This window comes from Adelges cooleyi, unplaced genomic scaffold (assembly GCF_023614345.1).
Source record: "Adelges cooleyi isolate 19-005CV unplaced genomic scaffold, UGA_ACOO_1.1 ACOO_flye_CR_arks_rails_tigmint_CR_PRNA_30, whole genome shotgun sequence".
Classification (NCBI taxonomy): Eukaryota; Metazoa; Arthropoda; class Insecta; order Hemiptera; family Adelgidae; genus Adelges; species Adelges cooleyi.
In genome coordinates this window covers 874,174-896,449 of record NW_026095971.1, presented here as the reverse complement: position 1 = coordinate 896,449, position 22,276 = coordinate 874,174, and the positions used below count along the sequence as shown (strand labels likewise).

The 22,276-nt window shown below is 28.7% G+C and overlaps 1 protein-coding gene across 4 annotated transcripts; it reads right to left on the bottom strand.

Annotated features, from left to right (window-relative positions):
• Positions 1 to 1,100: 1,100 nt before the first annotated feature.
• LOC126838232 (uncharacterized) lies at positions 1,101 to 21,626 on the bottom strand. Of its 4 annotated transcripts, none has more exons than XM_050572495.1 (9): positions 21,395 to 21,626; positions 10,568 to 10,673; positions 8,916 to 9,048; positions 8,643 to 8,773; positions 6,765 to 6,874; positions 6,107 to 6,252; positions 3,512 to 3,728; positions 1,406 to 1,522; positions 1,101 to 1,330 (listed from the first exon to the last, which is right to left on the bottom strand). In XM_050572495.1, the coding sequence occupies exons 2-9, from the start codon at positions 10,631 to 10,633 to the stop codon at positions 1,213 to 1,215; spliced, it is 1,038 nt and encodes a 345-aa protein (XP_050428452.1). In that variant the 5' UTR covers positions 10,634 to 10,673; positions 21,395 to 21,626; the 3' UTR covers positions 1,101 to 1,212. The 4 variants fall into 4 exon arrangements, with proteins under 4 accessions (XP_050428452.1, XP_050428454.1, XP_050428453.1 ...); XM_050572497.1 differs by having other exon boundaries at positions 10,568 to 10,647; XM_050572496.1 differs by having other exon boundaries at positions 21,443 to 21,626.
• Positions 21,627 to 22,276: the final 650 nt, after the last annotated feature.

Sequence of the window (22,276 nt, the reverse complement as noted above, 5' to 3'; positions counted from 1 at the left end):
TATTTAAGGAAACTTATGAAGATCACCTATTGTATCTGAAAATACAATAAAATACATTTTCATGTTACTCTCCTGCAAAATTTGTAAAGTGATTTATTACCTCTTTGTAAACTACCACTAACTTCACTAACTTATTAATATTATAGTACAACTTAATATTTAGAACAGATTGAAAATAAGTTTATTTTGGACAAATTATTTGCTTCTAGCATGTATGATGTTATATTAATATTAATAATGTTTTTGTTATAACAAAATAAAAGTATCGAAACACTGCAAAAAAAAAGTTCCTATATTAGTAGGTTTTTAAGTTATGATATTTTACAATGAAGTAATTAATAGTAGTAAAGAGTACTAATATGTTATAACTTTAAACTTTTGATTATAAGTACAGGTTAAGTTACAAGTATGAGTTAAAACTGTAATTATAGTAAGTTATAGTTAAAGTTCCTTAATACATATGCATATCCAAACAATTACTTTGTACTATTTAGAATATATTTTATGTAAACTTTTTAAGTAGCGTCAATCCCATTTGGTATACTGTGATACTGTCTACAATTTATATAGTTCATATTTTGGATTGAAAGCAAATTCTTACAAATCACTTACCGATTATATTATTGATTGTTTTTTCAAATTGGGGTTTTTAAATTATTTTTACGGGTTTTGAAGAAACCGGGTAACGGTTTGCACACCCAGGGTGATTTGTCATGACTTTTCCTCGAGTCCCATTTTGTAAGTAATAATTTTGTAGTTAATGAATACATAGCACTTATAATATAATATTATATTATATAATTATATATTATATTTTACAATCTGATAATGAAAATACTGTAGGTAAATCTAAAACGGCATGTTAAGTATGCGATTTTGGAGTCAATATGCAAATTGCAACACTTTTGAAAATAGTTGAATAATAATTTGCTGTATACCAAAAATACAAAAAACAATTTTTAAATAACTTATATCTCACGTTTACATTGTTCTTAGAAAACAATTATGGCAATAAGACGAATGAAGTATTGGCGAATACCCGGAAAACATGTAACGAAATAAGTTGAGGCATTTGTTGAGTACAATGAAATAAAACGTCCTTTGCAATGTTATTAAAAACAAAATATTTTATTGTCTTTAATATTGGCAAATAGAGCATGTAAGTTTGAATTTATTTATGAACTGTTCACAAATCGATGACACCAACTCGAATCAATAGCACTTGCACCGTTTTTTCGGACAACTGGCACCGTACACGATGCATTGATCTTGACAATATTCGTCTGCTCCCGGTTTTCCTTCAATTTCTCCAATACCTGAGCACTGGTCACTGACAAAAAAGTAAATACGCATTATTTAAGACCTGTGTTTTTGGACTAGCTGACTTATCGGCTATTATACTTACGGGCACGTGCAATATTCTTCCGGGCAGTTTGACGGGAAATTAACGCAATTGTTTTCACACCATTTATCCATACCTGACACTACTCGATACTTGGGAGTCGCCACACAGACCTGCGCCCTATATTAATCACAACAACAACTCGGCGTTAGTGTTGGGCATTAAACCATAAATTGCAATCAATCGATGAATTGAAAAATTTATCATATGATTTAGTGGTTTAAAGATTAGTTAAAATCATATCGATATATACATAAAAATTAATGCCGGTCTGTCTGTTTGTTTATTTGTTTGTCTGTCCTTTATGCATTAGTACACCATTCATCCGATCGCCATGAAACTTTGAGAAGTTGTTGAGTACACACCCGCGAACCTAACTGGCATAGTACTTTTCGAAAATTGCACCCCTGAGGGTGGCCTCAAACACGAACTTTGTACTTTAAATACGAAATGTAAATAAATTAAATGTTTGTAACCATGGCAACCCAAAATAAACACTTGGTTTGTAACCATAGTAACCACGGTACTCGAGCAAATGGTAGGTGGTGATTGAAGAAACAGGCCGATTCTATGTACCACGATTCTGGACAAGCTTTTAACTGTTGGAACGGGATCTGGGACCGGGACTGGGACCCTTGAGTAAGAGGAGGACATAATAACCGAAAAAAGTGTTACAAAAACGCATTTATTATATAACATGAATTTTTTTTTTCCACACAGGTAATAACACGTTTTGGGGTATTTTTACTACTACTCAAGTTGAATGATCATTAAGAATGTAAGGAATGGTTGTACTTACTAGGAATTTTGTTATAGCGAATAAACGTTTTTTGCCTAAACTGCACTCTTATTAACATTGTTTTATATGTTCATTCATTATTGATGTTTTTATTTTGAGATATGATAAACCCTTACCATTATAAGAACCAGTAAACAATAATTTAAGAACAGGTCCGACAGTAAAATATTTCTAGAGCAAACAGGTGTCAGGTAAAGCTAGCATAAAATTTGCTGCTCCAGCCCAATCAGTGTATTTATGTATATTAGTAATACTAATTTAGTATCTATTAAATTCTGATTAATTTAAAAAAAAAGTGTTTAATAGTTGAAATTAATTGCAATTAAATTTTAAAACTATAATCATCAGTTCTCCAAAACTAAATAGTTTAGCTAATTGGATAGTATCCAATGATTCGTTCATAACAATATGTTTTATTATATACAGACGGCTTATTTTGATTTATGAAAATTAAATATTAAATAAAAATAATTTAAGAATGTTTAAGAATTGCAAAATAAAATAGTTTTAAGCTTCTTTAGCGACTTGACTTGGAAAAACTACCATAACTCGACAGCATGCTAAATATCGGTTGTCACAAACTTTATTTTAACTAAGAAAAAAAAAAAGAAAACTTGTTAGAACCGTTCATTTTCATAATATTAAAAAAGTTGGCCGGCATTAACAATCTACCTGTAGAGAAAATTAAATTAATATTCGTTATATTATAAGTTTATTTATTTAATTCGGTGAATTTATACTTTTTTATTTAAAAACTTTATCAAGAAAAAGATAACCAAGTCAAGAATAATATTTAACTCGATCCCGTATAATATTCACGTTTTCGTATCCGTATTGTCCTCGAGTAATTTTTATGTAAATTTATACACTACAGCGCTGAACTTTAAAACATTTAATCTTGTTTCGGGAAAGTACATGATAATAAATGCTATTGTTGTGTATAATTCGTTCACAATTGTCTCTGTCCGTTGACCGAAAAACAATATAGCACTTATACTTTAAAATGTAATTGTTAGTTTGCCATAGTCCAATACAGATCCAGATAGTCCAACAAAGATAAACAACACTTTCCCAGAAGTCTTAAAAATATAATAAATTAGACTTGTAAGCAAATTCGCAATTGAGTAAATGCAATTCGGGTTACTGTTAATTACATTATGTTTTTTGACGATTATAGCTTTTAAGAAACCGTTAAAGACATTGCCAGCAAGCCTCTATACAGTTTGATCCATACAAATGTCGGCTGCTAAATGATTTTCCAGACCATCAAACTTGATGAAAACCTTAACTCGAATATCTGGATAACGTACTTGACAATTTGTGGGTAGTAAACCTGTGGGCCCATCCTATAAAGGTCGACGGTCCGAAGTGACGCAAAAGCATCCGAATGAGGACGATTGTGTACAAACTGTGGGGGCAATCCCGATGTGCTGGTCACTATCCGGATATCCGCACAATTCCGGAACGTCTCCGGCTGACCGCAACCTAGTCCTTCCGTTCCATTTTCACACGTGCCCCACATGTTACCTGGAAGTCCACAAAAACACATACAAATTGATAAAAGAACTTTCAACTAAACTCTTCAATGCGAAACTGAATATGGTAAAGACTACTCAATAAATTACTTTAATATATTTTTCACAACAACAAAATGGGTACCTAACTACCGATTTTTAGTTTTTTGTAAAAATAACATAATATATAAGTTAAGAATTATATATTTATCTAGAAAAAACTGTTAAGCAAACTTATCAGCAAAGATTTTTTATCTTTACTAATTATATATTTAATTTAAGAATAATCAACTACAGATATTGACGATTGATATGGAAATAATTGTACAATTAAAAATGGGTATATTTGTTGTGTATTTTCTTTGATTTTGAAGGGAAAGGAATTATTTTTTTCAATTTTCTGGTTCTTTAAAGTACCTTTCAGATATGACTTTTGATCTATATACTTATTGTATGAAGGAATCGGTTCAGCAGTTTAGAAAATATAGTAGGTCCAGACACAAAAATATATAAATAAAATTAAAAACCAATCATTATGAGAAAAACAACCTCTCAGCTACGCATCGAACCTAAAATAATTAAGAGATAAAAATTAAAAATATTATAATGAGAGGTCTAGATACTTAGTAGAGTTGAATCCAAACGATAATGACTAATGTCATATTAAGAGATGCCATATCAAAAATCATATCTGCGGTGGGGTTTTTTTAATTATATTAATGTTTGCTTACAATAATTGTTTTAAATAATTTTCTAATAATCCACTGATCTACTTGTAAAAAAGTTATCGTTGGTATTACCTTACCGATACCATTCACCTTCACATCGAAGTTAAAATGTATTAAAATATACATTTATCTAATTACTTAACAAAATTGTACTTTTATACCGATCAATAAGGTTTTGTTTATTAAAAAAAAGGAAAATTTCTTTTTAGTATAAATTTTAAATGTCTAACTAAGTTAATTAGATTTTTAATTTAAAAATGGAACAACCAGCTGAATAAATTAGGATTTTCTAATTATACAAATGTATTAGTTAAAGTTTTCAACTAAACCCGAATAATTGAAATGCATAACTCATGTAATTTATTGTGAAACATAGAAGCTCTGATATTGTTGTTTCAAGTAATATTTTTGTTTAACTGTCTGTTTCTCACTGTATATAAATCAGCTTCAAAAAGGTTTTTGATTAAAAGAGTTTTAATACTTACTTCACTTTTGTATAAAATTTAAATACATTTGTTTAAATATAAAAGTATACAAGACTTTTTTTATGAAAAAATTGTTAATCAAATTTACTGTTGAAAAATAATGTATGCTAACAATAAATTTTAATTAATTTCATTAACTATTTAATCCCAAAAAATATAATTTATTACAATTTCCGAAAATCTATGAAGACGTATGTTTTAACTTCAATGCAGATTTAAAAATTTGGTTATTAAATTAATTTTCTTTTGTTTGGACCGATTTTTTTTTATGCACATGGCGACCATTAACGTCTACCAATAATTTACTCATTTTTTATAATAATCATACATTTTAATTAACAATAATAAAGGTTTGTTTTAATTACATTTTTAAATAAAACGAGACGTTGCTAGTGAAAGCGTTTTATGGGAGTTAATTAAAAATATTTTTAATCGCTACAAACATGTGTTCTCGCGTGCGTTAGTGAACTGTAATAATTAAAAAACTTTTCATATCAATCTTTTTATGCAACCTACAAATCTCCTGAAAATTTTAATAAACTACAATTTATATAATAAATGAAATTGTGCACATGTGCGTTTAGAATTTTGAGGGCTGGGGAGGATGGGTTAAACTTATCCAATCGACATTAAATGTTGTTAATTTATTTTGTACATATTAAAACCACTTGGGAGTAAGACTGCAAAAAAAATACTCACAAGATTAATATATATATATCTAGTTATCAACATGATAAGACTTGAATAAGCACGCCTAAAGAAATATGCAATAATTATATTGAATCATTTTTCCTTTACAATTTGGAAAAAATAATATTACTTATGTAAATGCTTTTTGATAGGCCCGCCTAATAGTTTTTTGCAATTTTCTCTAAACGTTAATTTTTGTACCACTTTTGAAACACACGTGCAATGTACAATGCAAAGTTTTCTTTAACAAAAACTGAGAACTCACTTCTTAGAATATAACTTCTATTTTATCACTTGAAAAAAATTAATAATTTTATAATTTAAAAAAAATTCGCGTCACTATTTGTAGTAAAATATATGTACCAAAACATTTACCATAGTAATAATTGTTGATGACATTTGAACTTGTTTTTTGGCTACTAAAGTAACTTTCCTTGAAGTCAGTGACTTTCTAACATTAGTATTGTTAGAATTGAATAAACACTCACCGGTGTAATAAGTCCACTGGACTACGCATTGAGTGCATGTGACATAAGGCGGTAATCTCACTCTGTATCTAAAAATTTCTTTCTTTCTCGAATCATCAGGAATGATGTAGCGAACTTGTCGGGTTCCAGACACGAATAGTGGATACCTTAAACGGGCGTTAAATGTAATACACAATCAAACTGTTGTAAGGTTATTTAATAATATTATTATTCAAATTATTCAAAACACATAAAACGATGATAATTTAATTTATACATTGATCACAACTAATTGACAATTCAATAATATTGCACCCAGAATTAGATCAAATTAAATTGAAGAACAATTAATAATTAAAACAGAAGAGTACCGTATCATTAGTTGAAATAAAAAAGTTATATTTTATTCGATTATTTTTTTATGTATTACATAATTTAGAATACATTTATATTTGAATAAACTGCAATTAACAGTATTCGATTAAAAAAGTTGTATATACATAAATCACAATTAAAAATGTACTCGAAACAAATGTTGTTAGTGCTTTAATTGAATAAATGGTTTATCGAATAGTACCCCCCAACTCTGGTTGCGTCCATATTAATATCGTACAATAAGGCGCCTTTAGTTATAGAGATAGGCAATACGTTAGTCATAACTTTCACTAGATTTGCCTACCTGTCCAAGCAACTCTGGCTAGCTTCGTATCTGGGATTATTATTGGGGCAAAGATACATTTCGAATCTTCCTTTGTGGTTAGCCGTTAACTCGATTTCCACGTCAATAGTCTGTAAACGAAAAACAATAAATCACATTAAATATTTGAACATGTGTTTTTAACCCAATTGACTAATCATTATTTATTACTCCACAACTTGTTATCCTTCTTCAAACAGCTTCTACTAAACTCATTTAGTTGGAATACCTATTGAAATGGACGAGGGAAGTAACTTGGTTGGACAGAATTATAAAAAACAAAAGTGTGGATAAAAGTGATAAAGATATTTCGTTAAGCATGCAAACGCAGAGAGAGAGCCCCCCTTGTATGGAAAAGGGAGGAAATAAAGAAAAATAATTCAAATTTCTTACATAAATTTAAGTGCAAATTATTATTTTTTTGAGTAAAAAACTTTTAAGGATCGTAATTTTTGGGGATATTTTAAAAGTATTTGTATGGCTATATTCTAAAACGTGGCGTTACCAAATTGAAAAAAAAAATGAATTAGGTTACTGTTTCTAATATAGGAAAATTCCAAAATAATCGGATTTAGAATATCATCAAGAAATTTAGATTAAACAAATGTAAGATGTGCTTTTATGTCACTATTAAAGCAAAACAAGGTATTGCCACACAAAACTAATTAATGACTAATTGTATCAAAGAAATGCATATTTTAACAAGAAGTATTAAAATGCAACGTTTAGGAATATAGTCACATATTTGTAATTCACAATTCCAAAAAGAAATACAAAAACCGAAAAAACATTGTTTTAGTACATTTAAAAGTCCTTTGAAATTTTATCGTAGATGAAAATTTCCTAAAAAAATATAGCTGGTAATTCAAATTAAATGAACTAAACTTGTCATAGTTTTTAGTACAAATTAAATCAAGTTCTAATACTCTTTGTTTTTTCTGAAAAAAATTGTTTTATTTTTAAAAACAACAAATACTTTTAAATCTTAAAGTAATCCGTATTTTTTCTAGAATTTATTTTTTAACATTTTGGTCTTAAACTGTACTTTTACTTTCAATGTATCATAAATAAGTCTGAATATTAATAAGCCTACTATTTGTCCTCTATTTTTTTTTAAGTATGTTTTTTTAAACTTAAATCATATATTTGTAAAAATAGAGAACGAAAAAAAAATGTATTATTTTTCATACTAGAAACTAAACATTTTGGTTTTAAATGTTATAATCCATTAAAAACAAAATTATAATACGTTAAAAAATATTTCGGTTTTAAATGATTTACCAAATAAAGTTTTATTAAAACTTTCCGTGCCACATTATATTTTATTAATATTTTAGGAGACCGTAAAAGTTTTTGGTAAATTATAAGTATAAATGGTAATTACTTACAGGGATTCCCTATTAGAAGTTTTCTAACTTGGTAGCTAAAGTTTGAACCGACCATTAAATAATAAATCATTGAGTGCCGTGATAAATAGGTGTTTCGACAATGGAAAATTTATTTTGGTAAATAGTAATTAAAAAGTATGTTCTTTGTAAAAATATGTGATTATTTATTGTATGGAAATTATTTTAATTTTTTTATAATCAATATTTAACTATTGCTTATCAACTAGTTTTGTTTCTAGTTATTTATTTAATCGTTTAAAGAACGTAAAAACATAAGGTATCTATTCTAGTTATACTATTTTGACTGGAGAGAAAAATAGTTTATTGCAATTATTTAAGAAGTTTGTTTTTTTATTTACATTGTTTTTAAGTATCATCTAAACAGAACTAAGTCAAATATGGTAAATCAGCTTTAAATATATTATAATCGAAACTTGGTTATGGTATATTATAAAATAAGAATTGACCTTACCTGACCTGAAAAATAATGCCTGCTGATTATTCCTCGACCGTATTCACCTCCTGCCTCGTGCAGCCTAGGCTTGGGTTGGTTATAAGCGTCCCCACACACACCACATTTTCCACCATTTACAGACCACTGGACTAAAAAAAAAAATCAACATTAAATATGGATAATTTTCTATCTATGTCCAAAATATCGCGTGGTTATTGCTTATTCAAAATTGGACGTTATTAATTTTACAGAACATGTAATTATTTATTCTAGACCGAGTTCATACTGTACCAGCATATCCTCCGCAGTAAAGCTCGTTGTCGTTGTAATCAACCGGATTTGGAAAACCGAATCGCCACATACTATTCCTAGAAGGAGGTTCCATAAGTCTGCCGTGTCCACTCACCGATTTTTGTAGACATATCTGTTAATATCACATAATGTTAAAATATTAGAATCCATTTTCGGTTCTAAACAATACGTTTATAATAAAGTACAGACACAAAATATCTAAAACCAGGTATATTATTTATCCAATTTCAATGTTGTAAATTATTCAAATACTTGTAAAAAAATTGTATTTAAAAATTAATTCTAAAAATATTGTTGAACTTCTTTCAACGACCGAACATAAAAAAAACATTGCGAAAAGAAGACTGACGTGGACTGGACGTGCTTGGAGAAAAGAAGGTTTGTCGTTAACAATGTTTTTTTAAAGAAAGACACTTAGGTAGGCTACGCACAAGATTGGAAAACTGTTGTTAAAATATCCAGCTAGGCTATTTTGTAGATTTGATATAACCATTTCTTGATTTTTTTTTTTTACATTTATCGTACCGCAATGGAAGTTTCACGATTTGATATAATTATATATGCCATTCTATTGTATAACAATGGCGTGCACAGGTGCCAAAAATTGTAGTATTTGATTTAGTAGGAATGGAATACATAAACAATTTTAGTTGTGTTGAAATTCAATACTCCAAAATGCGGTGACAATATTACATTCTCAGCCAACTTTTTTATTAATCATAACCGGTTTCGTCATCATTTTCAATAAGAAATCTCATTTGTTATTTTTCCGGTTTGAGCCTTGCAACTTCTCTATTTCGTTATTGCAGGATTAAAACAATTTCAATTTTAATCCTTTTTAACAACCCAATTTTTTTATGAACATTATTACGCAATATATATATGTATTATATGTATATGTATGCTTTAGTGGTCAGTATGAAATGCCAAATGTAAATTTAGATGGGTGAGTCATTGTGTATATGTGCCTAATACGAATATTATGGTTTCATATTTATGAACTCACATGCAAATAACGTAATATAAATAATTAATTACTGTCCATTATTTACTCGATAAAAAAACCTTGATTAGCTATGTTTTCTTGACAATAATAATTCCAATATTGATTTTATACAATTGCCCTTGTATGTATGTAATAATAAACCATTGGACTTTATTGCAATTAAAGTCCATTTACCAAAAACATTGATATGACAGTGTTGACGAAAAGAGTCGACATAAACAAGTGTCCGACCTCTTTGTTCCAATAAGATCAACTGGACAGCTAACAAATTGATAAAATCCGTTAACATATTATTTACTACCTACTTAAGCGTTATAGAGACTAATATTTAAACGGCTATTATATTTTCACTGTAAACGATTATCGAGTTATGTAAGAATTTGGAAACCTTAATGGTGTTTACTATGAGCTGTGATCAAATAATAATTTTAGCAAGTTCAGTAAAATAAAAATGCTTTCTGGTGGTCTAAGATCATTTTTTTCATACTATTTTGTTACATACTAACGTGATTAAAATCTGTTTATTTTTTGTTATTAAAATAACAGAACCTTATTCTATTTGTAATCTTATATCTGCTAGTATTAAAGATATAGAATAAAATAAAAAGTTATATTATTAACTTACCTGGATTAAAGCGATGACAATGATTTGCACAGATCGTTGTCGAATCGAAAACCAACATTTTAACATTTTGCACTGCAATTCTGCAAAACGACCGACCACATTCAAACTGTAATCATAATATCACAATATTGAATTCGTTATTTTCGGATTGAAATTAAAAGCAAAATAAAAAATGTAAAATGTATTTTACAACTTCGAAACACTGTACAATGCAGCCAACTCAAAATGCTAATGCGAATCCACAAACCTTTATGTGTACTCTGTTTAACGGTAGTGGGTAGTGTGCTCTAATAGGAAACTATATCAAGTGTTTCGACTTAATGTCAGTTAACAGCTAACGGGTATAAAAACGAAGCCATTATATCACCATATTTGGGCCGTCGGTAGTACTTAAGCTCCAAACTATTGTAACACAGACCAGTAGGTAATTACCGACGCCCGAGGGGCTGTAAGACGGGTAGAGGTAGGTTCTTAAAATGAGGGAAAAAATGGAAATTGCTCTTCGAACAAGGTCAGCGCCTCTGGAACAGCTAAGGCACAAAATACAATACAGTATTATACAACTGCGGCTGTAGTCTGACAACGACAATAACAAAATTATATGTTAGCATAATAACGAAAATGACTGAAAAAGGTAAAAATCAAACGTGTATAACAAATAGACGGCACTGTCTATGGTAAAGATCGGAATTCACGGTTCAAACAGCAAACGCCGTCTTGAGACACTTCTAAAAAGGTCAAGCACCACTGTTGTTTATGGCACTTGTTGTACGAAACTTTGTTCACCTTTTGTCTCGTGTTGTCGTTTCAATCGCAATGCTTCTTTTTTGCACAGGCCAATAATAATTCAACAGAGTCGTTTGACATTAAACCCTTTTTCTTCCTTTATTTTTTTTTTAGCATTTATATCCTCCTCTTTTTATTGTATTATTCTTGTATTTACTCTCATTCGTCATGCCGCCATTGACGCTCATCGCTTTATTATACATTATAATTCGCTATCTCGCTAAGAGTCCATTTGACGACAATCGAATGACAGTCCAAGTGGTCCGAGTGCAAATGTTTAATTCAGACCATAATGGATATTTGCGTGCTAGACAATATATATATATATATATATATATATATTAATCTCAGAGACGGTATAAACACTGAATCAACGGATTGTCTTCATAAGTTTGTGCAGAAACACCATCTCTCGACCGGCAGACATCCTATCAATAGTATATTCTCTCTCACCACAACCGGTCGGTTATAATCTTCTAGACACGATATAATCAAGATGGCCTTACTACCAAGGAAAAGGTTCTACAACGACAATGTGTGAGAAAAAAATTCAAATCAAAATTAATTACAAAAAAACGCTATTTTGTTTGTTTGTTATGCCACCCTTTTTTATAGGTACATTTTAATTTAGGTGCATTTAAGTATACTACGAGTATTTTAAAGACTATTTGACACCTATCATAAAATTGCATATACACGGAAAAAATACATAGTAGGACCAACTGTGTATTTTTTTCCGTGCACTGCCTCTGCTTATGTTCAATAATATCTTGTTTAATAAAATTGCAGACTATCGTCGAACATAAAAATGATTAAATAATTTTTTTTTTCTGGCGGTAAGATTATTTAATGATTTGCTCTCATTTGAATGTAAACACATAACAATAAAAGAGACGTAAGGAAAATGATCAGATTTTCTTTGGTAAAGTAACGCTTCCTTTAAAATGAAGAATAGCGCTAATGAAACGACTGTAGTATTCAAGTTCAGTATATATATTTTCAAAAAAACTTTAAAATTAAAACTATTTCTAGATATTCTTTAACAGTTCATGGTTAATAACTACAAAAATGACCTAAGCTGATCCTATTCCTCCTCTGCGTACTACAATTTGTTCAGCTATTTTCAAAGAAAAGTTATGGTATCAATAAAACACAAAATTGTTTAAATCGAAACTACTGTCCAGAAAGTCAAAAGAATATCTATACACCAGCTTTCTACGACCGGTTTTGACGTATGGGTGTGAAACCTGGTCGGTGACTAAGGCAGATGAGGAGAAGATGAACATCTCTGAAAGAAAAAAACTACGTCGAATTTATGGCCGTGTAATGGAGAGTGGAGAATATAGAAGAAGAACTAACCAAGAAATGTACCAAATGTTTAATAAACGCATTATTAGTTCGTATCTAAAAAGCAAAAGGTTAGAATGGGCGGGTCATATTTGGAGGTCGGAAGGTATGGCAAAAAATATGTTTACTGGAAGACTCAACGGAAAAAGACCCAGGGGACGACCGAGACAAAGATGGACGGACAGGGTGAAGATGGGTCTCACGGAAATCTCAGAAGAAGCAAGGATTGAAGACAGAGATAGATTGCGTGGAGTGGTTGAGACAGCGAAGGTCCTAAATGGACTGTAAAAGCTGGAAAGAAGAAGAAGAATCAATAAAACACATTTTACATAACAAGAGTTGTCATCATGTAGCTTAACAAGCACTGAAGGCTTTCGAGAAGTTCGTCAGTCTGTCGCAAAACTATAATTATAACTCTAAAAAATAAAGCTTAAGTAAAAATGTATAAATATTGCGAAAAAACAATTAATTTTATTAAGAAATATATATTGTATTATAAAAAACTAGTTTATAGGAACTTTCAAGGTTTGAATTCTAAAATTTCGTAAAACAATTTTAGAAAATAGTGTTCGGTCAAAATAGTTTTCAACGTGTATTTTAACTATTGTAAATCCCAGTCTATAAGCAACTTGTTAAAAAAATTTAATTATTTATCAAAATTTAAAGTATAAAATCCAAAAGATTTTTAATGCAATTAAAATACAAATAGCAATCGCCTCTATACTGGCTATTGTTATTAATAATTCTGATTGTATGATAACCTTTTTTACATCGCAGTAGTTTTAATAAGTAAAGTTTGAACATTAATAACGTGATGCAAATTTCCGAGTACATATTTTTTTGTTTAGTTTTGTTGAAACTACATTTAAAAACGATTGTTTTATTTTATTATAATATACTGCTATTTAAAATGCAAAAACAACGGTTTCAGTTACTTTATAACATATTTTTTTAGCTTCGATGCGGAATTATTTATACGTAGAGCTTAACGTTATTTTAAAAGTAGAACTCTACATTTATACAAGTTTAATTAAGTATACATTTTTGGCTACACTTTACTAGGGAAAATAAATTGTAAATTTAGTACAAACACATTTTTTCGAGATCGCGATGGATTATAAAGCAATAGCTTAATGCACTTTTTATTATCCAGACAACCATGATGGAAAACTGAACATTGTACCGAGAAGCTTTGAGAACATTTTATTTTATGAGGAAGCACTAATTTATTCATTGTTCACGGAAAAAGTTCTTTGAATTTTCATACAAGACTTTGGAATTTTCATTTGGCACATCAAATATTACATGCACAATTAAAATATATGTTTAAGATATTTACACACGATTTTGCTACTTTTATTTGTCAGTAGTTTCATAAATTATGACCTAAAAATCCGGGTAAAATTCATGGATTGTTAGAGTTATACTGTAAATACACTACAATCGGACAGAGCCATAAAGTATTATTATTATTTATTATAGGAATAATATCGGAGTAGATCTACTTATTCCAGCCTCATATTATGGAATGTACAAGAAAAATGACACTTATCTTAGCAGTCGAGAAAATAATCATTTTAAACCACAGACAGAGCATAACTTAAGTTTAAACCAACAAATAACAGCTTGTCCTGCAAACACTTACAATATATATTTTAATTTGTATTGTACAAATGATCTCCCATACATCATATTATACGCGTGCCTACTTTACTTCTTTGTTTTATATGTATATATTACACCAAATCTAGCTCAAGATAAACCGAACACCGTTAATATGGTATGTGTTTAACAAAAATATGACCGACTTGTGCTGATTTTTACTTGTATTAGTAAATATAAAACTAACTCATAATAATAATAATAATAATATAATATAGAATAACACCTATAGAAAATAATTCACTACGCCGTTTTTCCACGATGTTTGTCTAAATAAAAACTTACTAACTCTTTATACACAAACATGTATTTATAATATATGTATTATGTATTTTGTACGTATAGTAATATAGCACTTAACGAGTAGATAAAAAGTGTTTTATTTCGCTTCACAATAGCGAGACTAGTATTTTCAATTAGGGTAACCCAAGAAGGTTTTTCAAAAGTCCGTAAACAACACGGCAGTCCGTTATGTGTTTGCTCATCTCTCACAATATTCATTTTTATCTCTCTTTGTCCGCATAAATTATTATATACATATGGTCTTCATGTTTGTGTTATTTCTCAACGTCTACTTTAAAAACGTAGAGGTCACTAACCACTCTCAAAGAGTGGATTAGTCATCATCCGGATGGACCGTTGCAAAAAAAAAAAATATATATATATTTATATTATATAGTTAAGTATAACGAAAAAGGGATTATCGAAGTCTTTGCAGAAACTGGCAGATATTAATGCTAACCAAACTAAAGGATTTAGACGCAACTTTCAACATTTTACAAAATTCTGTTGGCCGTTAAGTGCGCATGATTTAGACAAATTGACTTATAAGTATATATTAAATAAATCAAACGTTTCATTGTAAGAATGCCAATAGAATTTCTAAAATATACTATGATGAATTATTATTAATCTCATTCCTAATAAGAATTGCAAATACCTATTTCGTTCAAATCTATTTAATGAATTTTAACATTTAAACGATAAAATAAATATACATTTTAAGAGATACTTATATACTTATTACATTTATACTATTAATTAGGAAATAATATTGAAAAATATATTTTATTACTTTTTAATATAACTATTAGATTTCCAACCAAAATATTATATATAAATATTTTCACAATAACTACAAAATCTGTTTTAATTACATTGAATTTCAAGTCTCAAAATATGTAAAGAAAAATACTGACATAAGCCTGGCACTTGGGATTTTTTCACCCGTGTTTTATGGAAACTTGAGGGGTTTTAGTACAGCACAATAACTAGTTCATAAATAACGAAAATCTTAAAAAAACCTATAATATCACATATCAACTTAGTTGGGTACTTTAGTATTTGATCAAAAGCAATATTCTTATGTTTATTTAATTGTTTTATATGTTTCAAGGCGAAAATATTAATTTGTCTCATTATAATAAGTACATAAAATCAAAATGGTAATAAATATAGACTAAACTGTGTTTAAAATACATAAAGTATACTCATTTAACTGATTGAACAAATACAAACTGTACAACTTATTTTTAGTCGGTAGCATGAAAAGTATTATAGCCAACTGTCTCGTCGCAAGCTTATTGTAGTTACTTAGAAAACTATGTTTTGTCTTTTACAGGTAAGCAACAATAAATAAATAAATTTCAACTATAAAACTAGTAGAATTTTTTATTTCAACATAGCTTTTCAAATTGAAATTCTAAGAGTGTTCAATTTAATAGAAAATTAAAAGATGTGTACATTTTTTGGTGTGTCTTTCTTAAATTTTAAAGGAAGGTGGTGTAGTTTTTTAATTTGTCATTCACAATTAATGAACTGTTTGAAATCCGTCTCACTTATTAATCAACTAATGAATGTTTTTCTATGATTGCATATAAAGCATATAAATGTATTACCCTAATGGATGTAAAATCTATGATGTATATTCCAAAGGAACCAAGCCAAATTATCTACGGCCTCTTGGAAAATGGTTCATTGCTCCCCCCCCTCCCCCCATGACAAATCACTTTGATTAATGGATTCACATTTTAACATTAGCCATGCAGTTCGTTGTAATTTGGGAATAGATTTGACAATAATTATCTATATAGACTGTAGAACCCTATGGAACATCCACTAAAAGTTACTGCAGTATTTCTGTACACACAAAAGTCAATCGGCAACCCATGATCATTGGTTAATGACTTTCTTCTAACGCCAAATAACTTTGTTTTTAAAAGTTGAATATTTTATATTGGTACCTATTCAATTTTATCATAAATAAATACATTATAATACCTTATTAAACCACTTTGTTAGCTGTAAGTTGTATTTATCCCTTTAATATTACAACTTTCATCCAAATCACTCCCACTCGTCGACTCCGATGACATTAGTGTCGAGATCTATTAATTTAACAATTAACAAACTAATCTAATTAAAAATTATTAGGAAAAAATCACGTTGGGTTCTATCTCTTGGTGGTCACCCTCCTCATATTATATCACCGTTATATTTGTTTCTGTATTTAATCATATATTAACCTATTACCTATTGCCCGGTGATCCCTTTTAGGACTCAAAAATTGAAAAAATGTAAAACAAAAAAAATAAATTATGGGCGTTAGTAGGTTATTGAATATATAATATGCTTATTATGCCTCGTGGCATATATTGTAAATATTCTTAAATACAAAATAAAAAAATATAAAGAATATAAGTTGTATTGATAACCTGAGCAAAATTAATCTAAAACAATTTTGCTTAATACAATAATACTCAATTTTTACACTCTAAATATTTTTAATTGGAAACAGAATATCTATAGGATATCAAAATAATTATTATTTAAAATAATATTAACTGTAATCGTAATATATTATGGTTTAATTGCAGTTTAGAGTGAATTATATTTACTGATATTTTCTGTTATAACTTATAGGCGTACTCTAAAGTTATGAATAATAACGTGCAACATAAAAATACCGTTTGGTCAATTCAAATATTTGTTTTAAAAAAAACTTCTCAATAGTAGTTTGTATTCAAAACAAGCTAAAGATGATAAACTAGAATGTTAAAATAGAAAAGTTTTCTGATTTTTTTTTTACCATGTTTTATTTTTTAGTTGATCTATCTTCTTATTTTCCTTTGAACATACGACACATATTGACTATTATTAGAATAGCACATGATAAGGGGCTCTTAAACTGTATTGTTTCGTGTTCATTGGCCGGGAATTAAACCGCAATCGCCACCAATAGAATTTCAATATTTGTATAAACCGTAATCAAATTTTTTTTCCATTGAGAATTTTAACAATATCTAAAAAATAATCAGTACTATAAACTGTTTATTTAATAATAAACATAGGTTTTATTTGTATAAATTTAAACAAAAATATAAAATTTCTTTAAATAAATCACCCATTTATTTCAAATACCTAGCAATTTAATTAATTTAAACTACATTTTCAGTTCTATTCACTACCTAGTAATAATGTTCAAAAACAAGTAATTAGAAAATATTATTGACAATACTAATTTGTACTATTAATGTATAGAATGTACTCTGCTAGATAACAGAATACAAAGTAAACACTAGATCTACTGTCTGCCCATTGTTCAGACCCTGTGTCCATAAATTACTCTAAAAGACGTGAAGTAAAGAACAAATTTTTTATTTTTTATTTTACTATGGATTGCTATTTGGTTATATTTAAGGATATTTAGAAAACGAAGAAATCGGTTGTGTGGAGTAAAACCAATACCTAAAACTTAACCGTTCAGTCTTCAGTCTAGGCTCAAAATTAAAACCCGATTCATAATTAAAGTAGATCAACGAATTTCGTTGAAATGCTTAGAGCCACTATGATAACGAAACATTGACCATTAATAGAAAAAATCCTTATTTTTGTTTTACTAAAATATAAACAATAGTTTGTCTTTAAAACTAAATAGGATAATGCGAAAATAACCCTACCCCAAACCCTTAATAAATAGGGTGTGAAACGTCGTTTTCTTAATTAAATAAGTACTTGTGAGATATCATGCTCCTTTTGTAGACTTAAGATATAGTATTAAGAAAACATAGCGCGTACCTAGAAAGCTGTTAGTCATTTGAACCTTGGCGAATTATCATCGAATAGCTCATTGACAGTTATGACTTATAAATACTCTATAAAAACAATTTATATTAGTATTCATCATTTCACTCCTGCAGAAATATTTCAGTTTAGCAATATAAATAGGCAAGAACACCCGAATGATTCATAAGTATTTAATTGTTCCACGTACGGTCATGATACTCCACTTAAATATCATTGAAATACTATTACATAAATTATGAACTGTGTCTGGATTTTTTTTTAACAAATTAGCCGTCATTGACTTGTGAATGGATGTGAATATGAATCTTCTATTGGATTTTAATTTATTGTGTTCTTTGAAACATTATTCATATAATATGGCAAACATAATAGACTCGTGTTCAGTATTATGTGATGCAGTTTAACGACCAGTAGCGTTTTTAAGATTACATCCTAGAGACCGATATTATAATCTCATATTATTTCCACAAGAGCTCATGAAGTATTTTGATTGCTCTGTCCCTACCTCAAAAATCACACGTTAGCTAGGCGCTCTTCAAATAATTTTAACAGTTTTTTTTACTTAAAAATAAAAACATATGATCTAATTAATCATACAAACAAATAATCAAATACTTACTAGATAATTACTTTATTCTTAATGTGCAAATTATATTGCTGAAATCGTATTCAAGCTAATTAGCTTATTTAAATATAAGTATTAAATAAACTAATAAGCTTGAATCGTGTCCAAAAAAAATAACACAAAAGAATGTTTGCAATTTTTCTATTTGTGAATACCTATTTCTTTTTGTTACTAATTAATCGGGCATTGTCGTTGTTGTATTACAATGGAACTGAAGATTTGCATTGTGTCTATGGCAAAATATCCAGCGATCGAATTATCATTCAATGTGATTTAAATTTCGTCTTAAACAGTAGTGACGGTGCCGTTCACGATTATCAGAATGGTCAACTAATGAAACCGTCAACCACAACACAAAACGAATCATAGCTCGAGGTCGTGCGCCTTGCATGATTATGTGACAGGAATATTAGAGCTTCCAAAATCAGTTGGCTTATTATCCATTCCTCTTCGCTCGGGTCATACTCACACTTGACCTTCTAAAAATACGTTATATTCGAGGGTCGCGTTTTAGTTTAGCCACACAATGACCCATATAACAACTTAACAGGTGTTTGTAAACTAATTTTAAACCGTTTTTCTAAAGAGCCATTCTTATTTTATCTGTAATGGGAATTTTGGAATGCCACCCTTTAATTACCAATTGGGGATTAAATGTTCAGTTTTTAATAAAAAATAGTCTTCATGTTTTGCAAATACTAAATCATACTAGTTTAGTTATAAAGAAGTTCAAAACTATAATGACATAATGATATAATGTTTTCTTATGTCGCTTAAATTAAATATAGTCGAAATAATTAATTCATGTGCAACATAACAACAATGATAAATTAATAGGGAGGGAGAGAGAGGAAACACCCATAAAAAAATGTAATTAATTAAATATAGAGCATAAGAACATAACAAACGTCTCATATAATTACTGAAGTTACTTTATGAAATTACAAATCCAAATGTTTGTGTCTTATAAAAAGGTGTATCTAAGTATACATTTTAAGTAAAAATCAATAAGGTCCTTTACTTGGCACACCACGACTGCAACAGACCTTCTATCAGAGGACACCTTAAATAAAATATTTATACCTGTATCTGTATCTGTACCTGCAAGTGTTTGAATTTGGTATACTTATTTTAAAAACTTGAGGGATATAATGTGTTTATTTTCATTTTGAAATCCCAGGGAACTAAATTTTATACTTGAAAAGCCCGCTATTATTTGGCCTCCTGAGTCGATTACACGTGCAAGTACTCAATATTAGTTCCGTCATAATGCGGTCGATCGTTTCACATAGCTAGTATAGAAAAGATTGACATCTTCATTATATTTTATTGTATTCAAAACGAATTCTTTTAAAAATACTACTTGCACGCGCGTTATCACGTTATGGAATAATAATGTACCTACTCGTGCCATTTATTATTATCATTATTTTTTTTTTTAAACTTTAACACCTTATGCTTTAATAACAATTATTACAATAACAGCTTAGCTTATTAATTGTTTTTTTGCGTGACTCAAAATTAATTTGATTTTTTCAAAAAATGAATACTATGATTATTTGGTGTAGTAATAAACAAATGCACCATTGTTAATGTATTTGTTAAAAAAAACATATCAATTTTTCGTGTTTTTTATTAATTTTAATCCATTAACATCATTAGAATTAAAAATTGTTTTTACATGTGCCCTATTTGCTTACTATTACACCACCCAAAAGAAAATTTTCAAAAATTTCCCAAAAGAAAATGCACTTTTAAATTTAATAATTAATGTTAAAATAATTTGATTTATCAAAAAATATTTTATATTTACATTAAAACGTACCTTTGGATTAGTTACAAACCCAAAGTAACAAAAACGGTTATAATTGTGTGATATAACAATATATAATTTCAATTAGAAGTAGGACTTTCAAAATCAAAATGTACAAAAAAAAAAGACAAATGCTACTATTACTAAGTCTTAAAAAAATCATTATTAGTGAACAAGTGTTTTAAAACAATACTGAACGAGAGAATTGAACAAATTCAAATTCTTCGTAGATACATAATTTTACAGTATTTCGACTCTTTTACCACGACCACAATTTGTATCATAATTATTAGTATTATAAGACTGTAAAATAGCGTAAAATAGCTAGAATAACGGATTTTATGAAAACGTTATTTTTGAAGTCGTAGCCCTAGTTGAGAGTAAACTAAACAGTTCAAATAGATTAAATAGTTCAAATTTTGAATAATTAGAATATTCTCATCGCTAGTTTAGCCAATTGTATCGTGGTTGTCGTGAAAAAAAAAATCGAATGCAATGTTTGTCTTACCTTAACTATAACTGAGATCGTAGATTTCAACAAAAAAAAAACACTTACTGAATTAATAGTAAAAATTTTAATTATAAATAATAATCAAATAATATTCACAATTTATTAACTACTCTTATTTCGAAGGAAAATATATTAAGATGATGATAAGTGAAATATTTAAAAAAATTGCTCCGTTTTAACGGCCGATGACAAGAACATGATTAAGTCTCACAAGTCACTACACCGCTCGTTGAGGTCTCCGGCGTATTTATATTGTGGTTCAGTGGACACACAGTCATCTCCGAGTAACCGACGAGTATCCCCCGATCAGTCAATGAATTATTTTCACTCAACACCGATCACAAAGATACGGTGTCCCGTGTCCACTATGAGTTAAAATCAATTTACTGTGGTTTGTCCGTGTATATGTACATAGAAGTAAACAATATGATATTTTATTTGAACTGACTGTACAGTATACACAGATACAGAATAAACCGAAAAAATAGTTGTATTTTTTAAATCTATAATTTATAACAAAAATATTATAAAAGTACTTAAACTATATAAACAGTTTAACAACTCATAAACGAGTCAAAATGCATTATTTTTTTTTTTAATTTCACTCTTTGCTGTCTGGGAATATTCATTTTTTTTTTTCGGTACTTTGGCCGAGTTAGATATTTTGTTTTTTTTTTTTATAAAATAAACGGTTCTTACCGAATTATCTTTCCCAGTATAGCACCATCTTTGACCTCTCACCTTGAATTAATATAGCGTGAAAAACGTAGAAAAAGAAGTTGAAAAAAGGCTCTTCGGTTTTTTTCTAATAATCACATAACATTAAAATTAAATATTTTCTTATTTTCTATTATTTAATAAGCAAACTTTTTAATACGG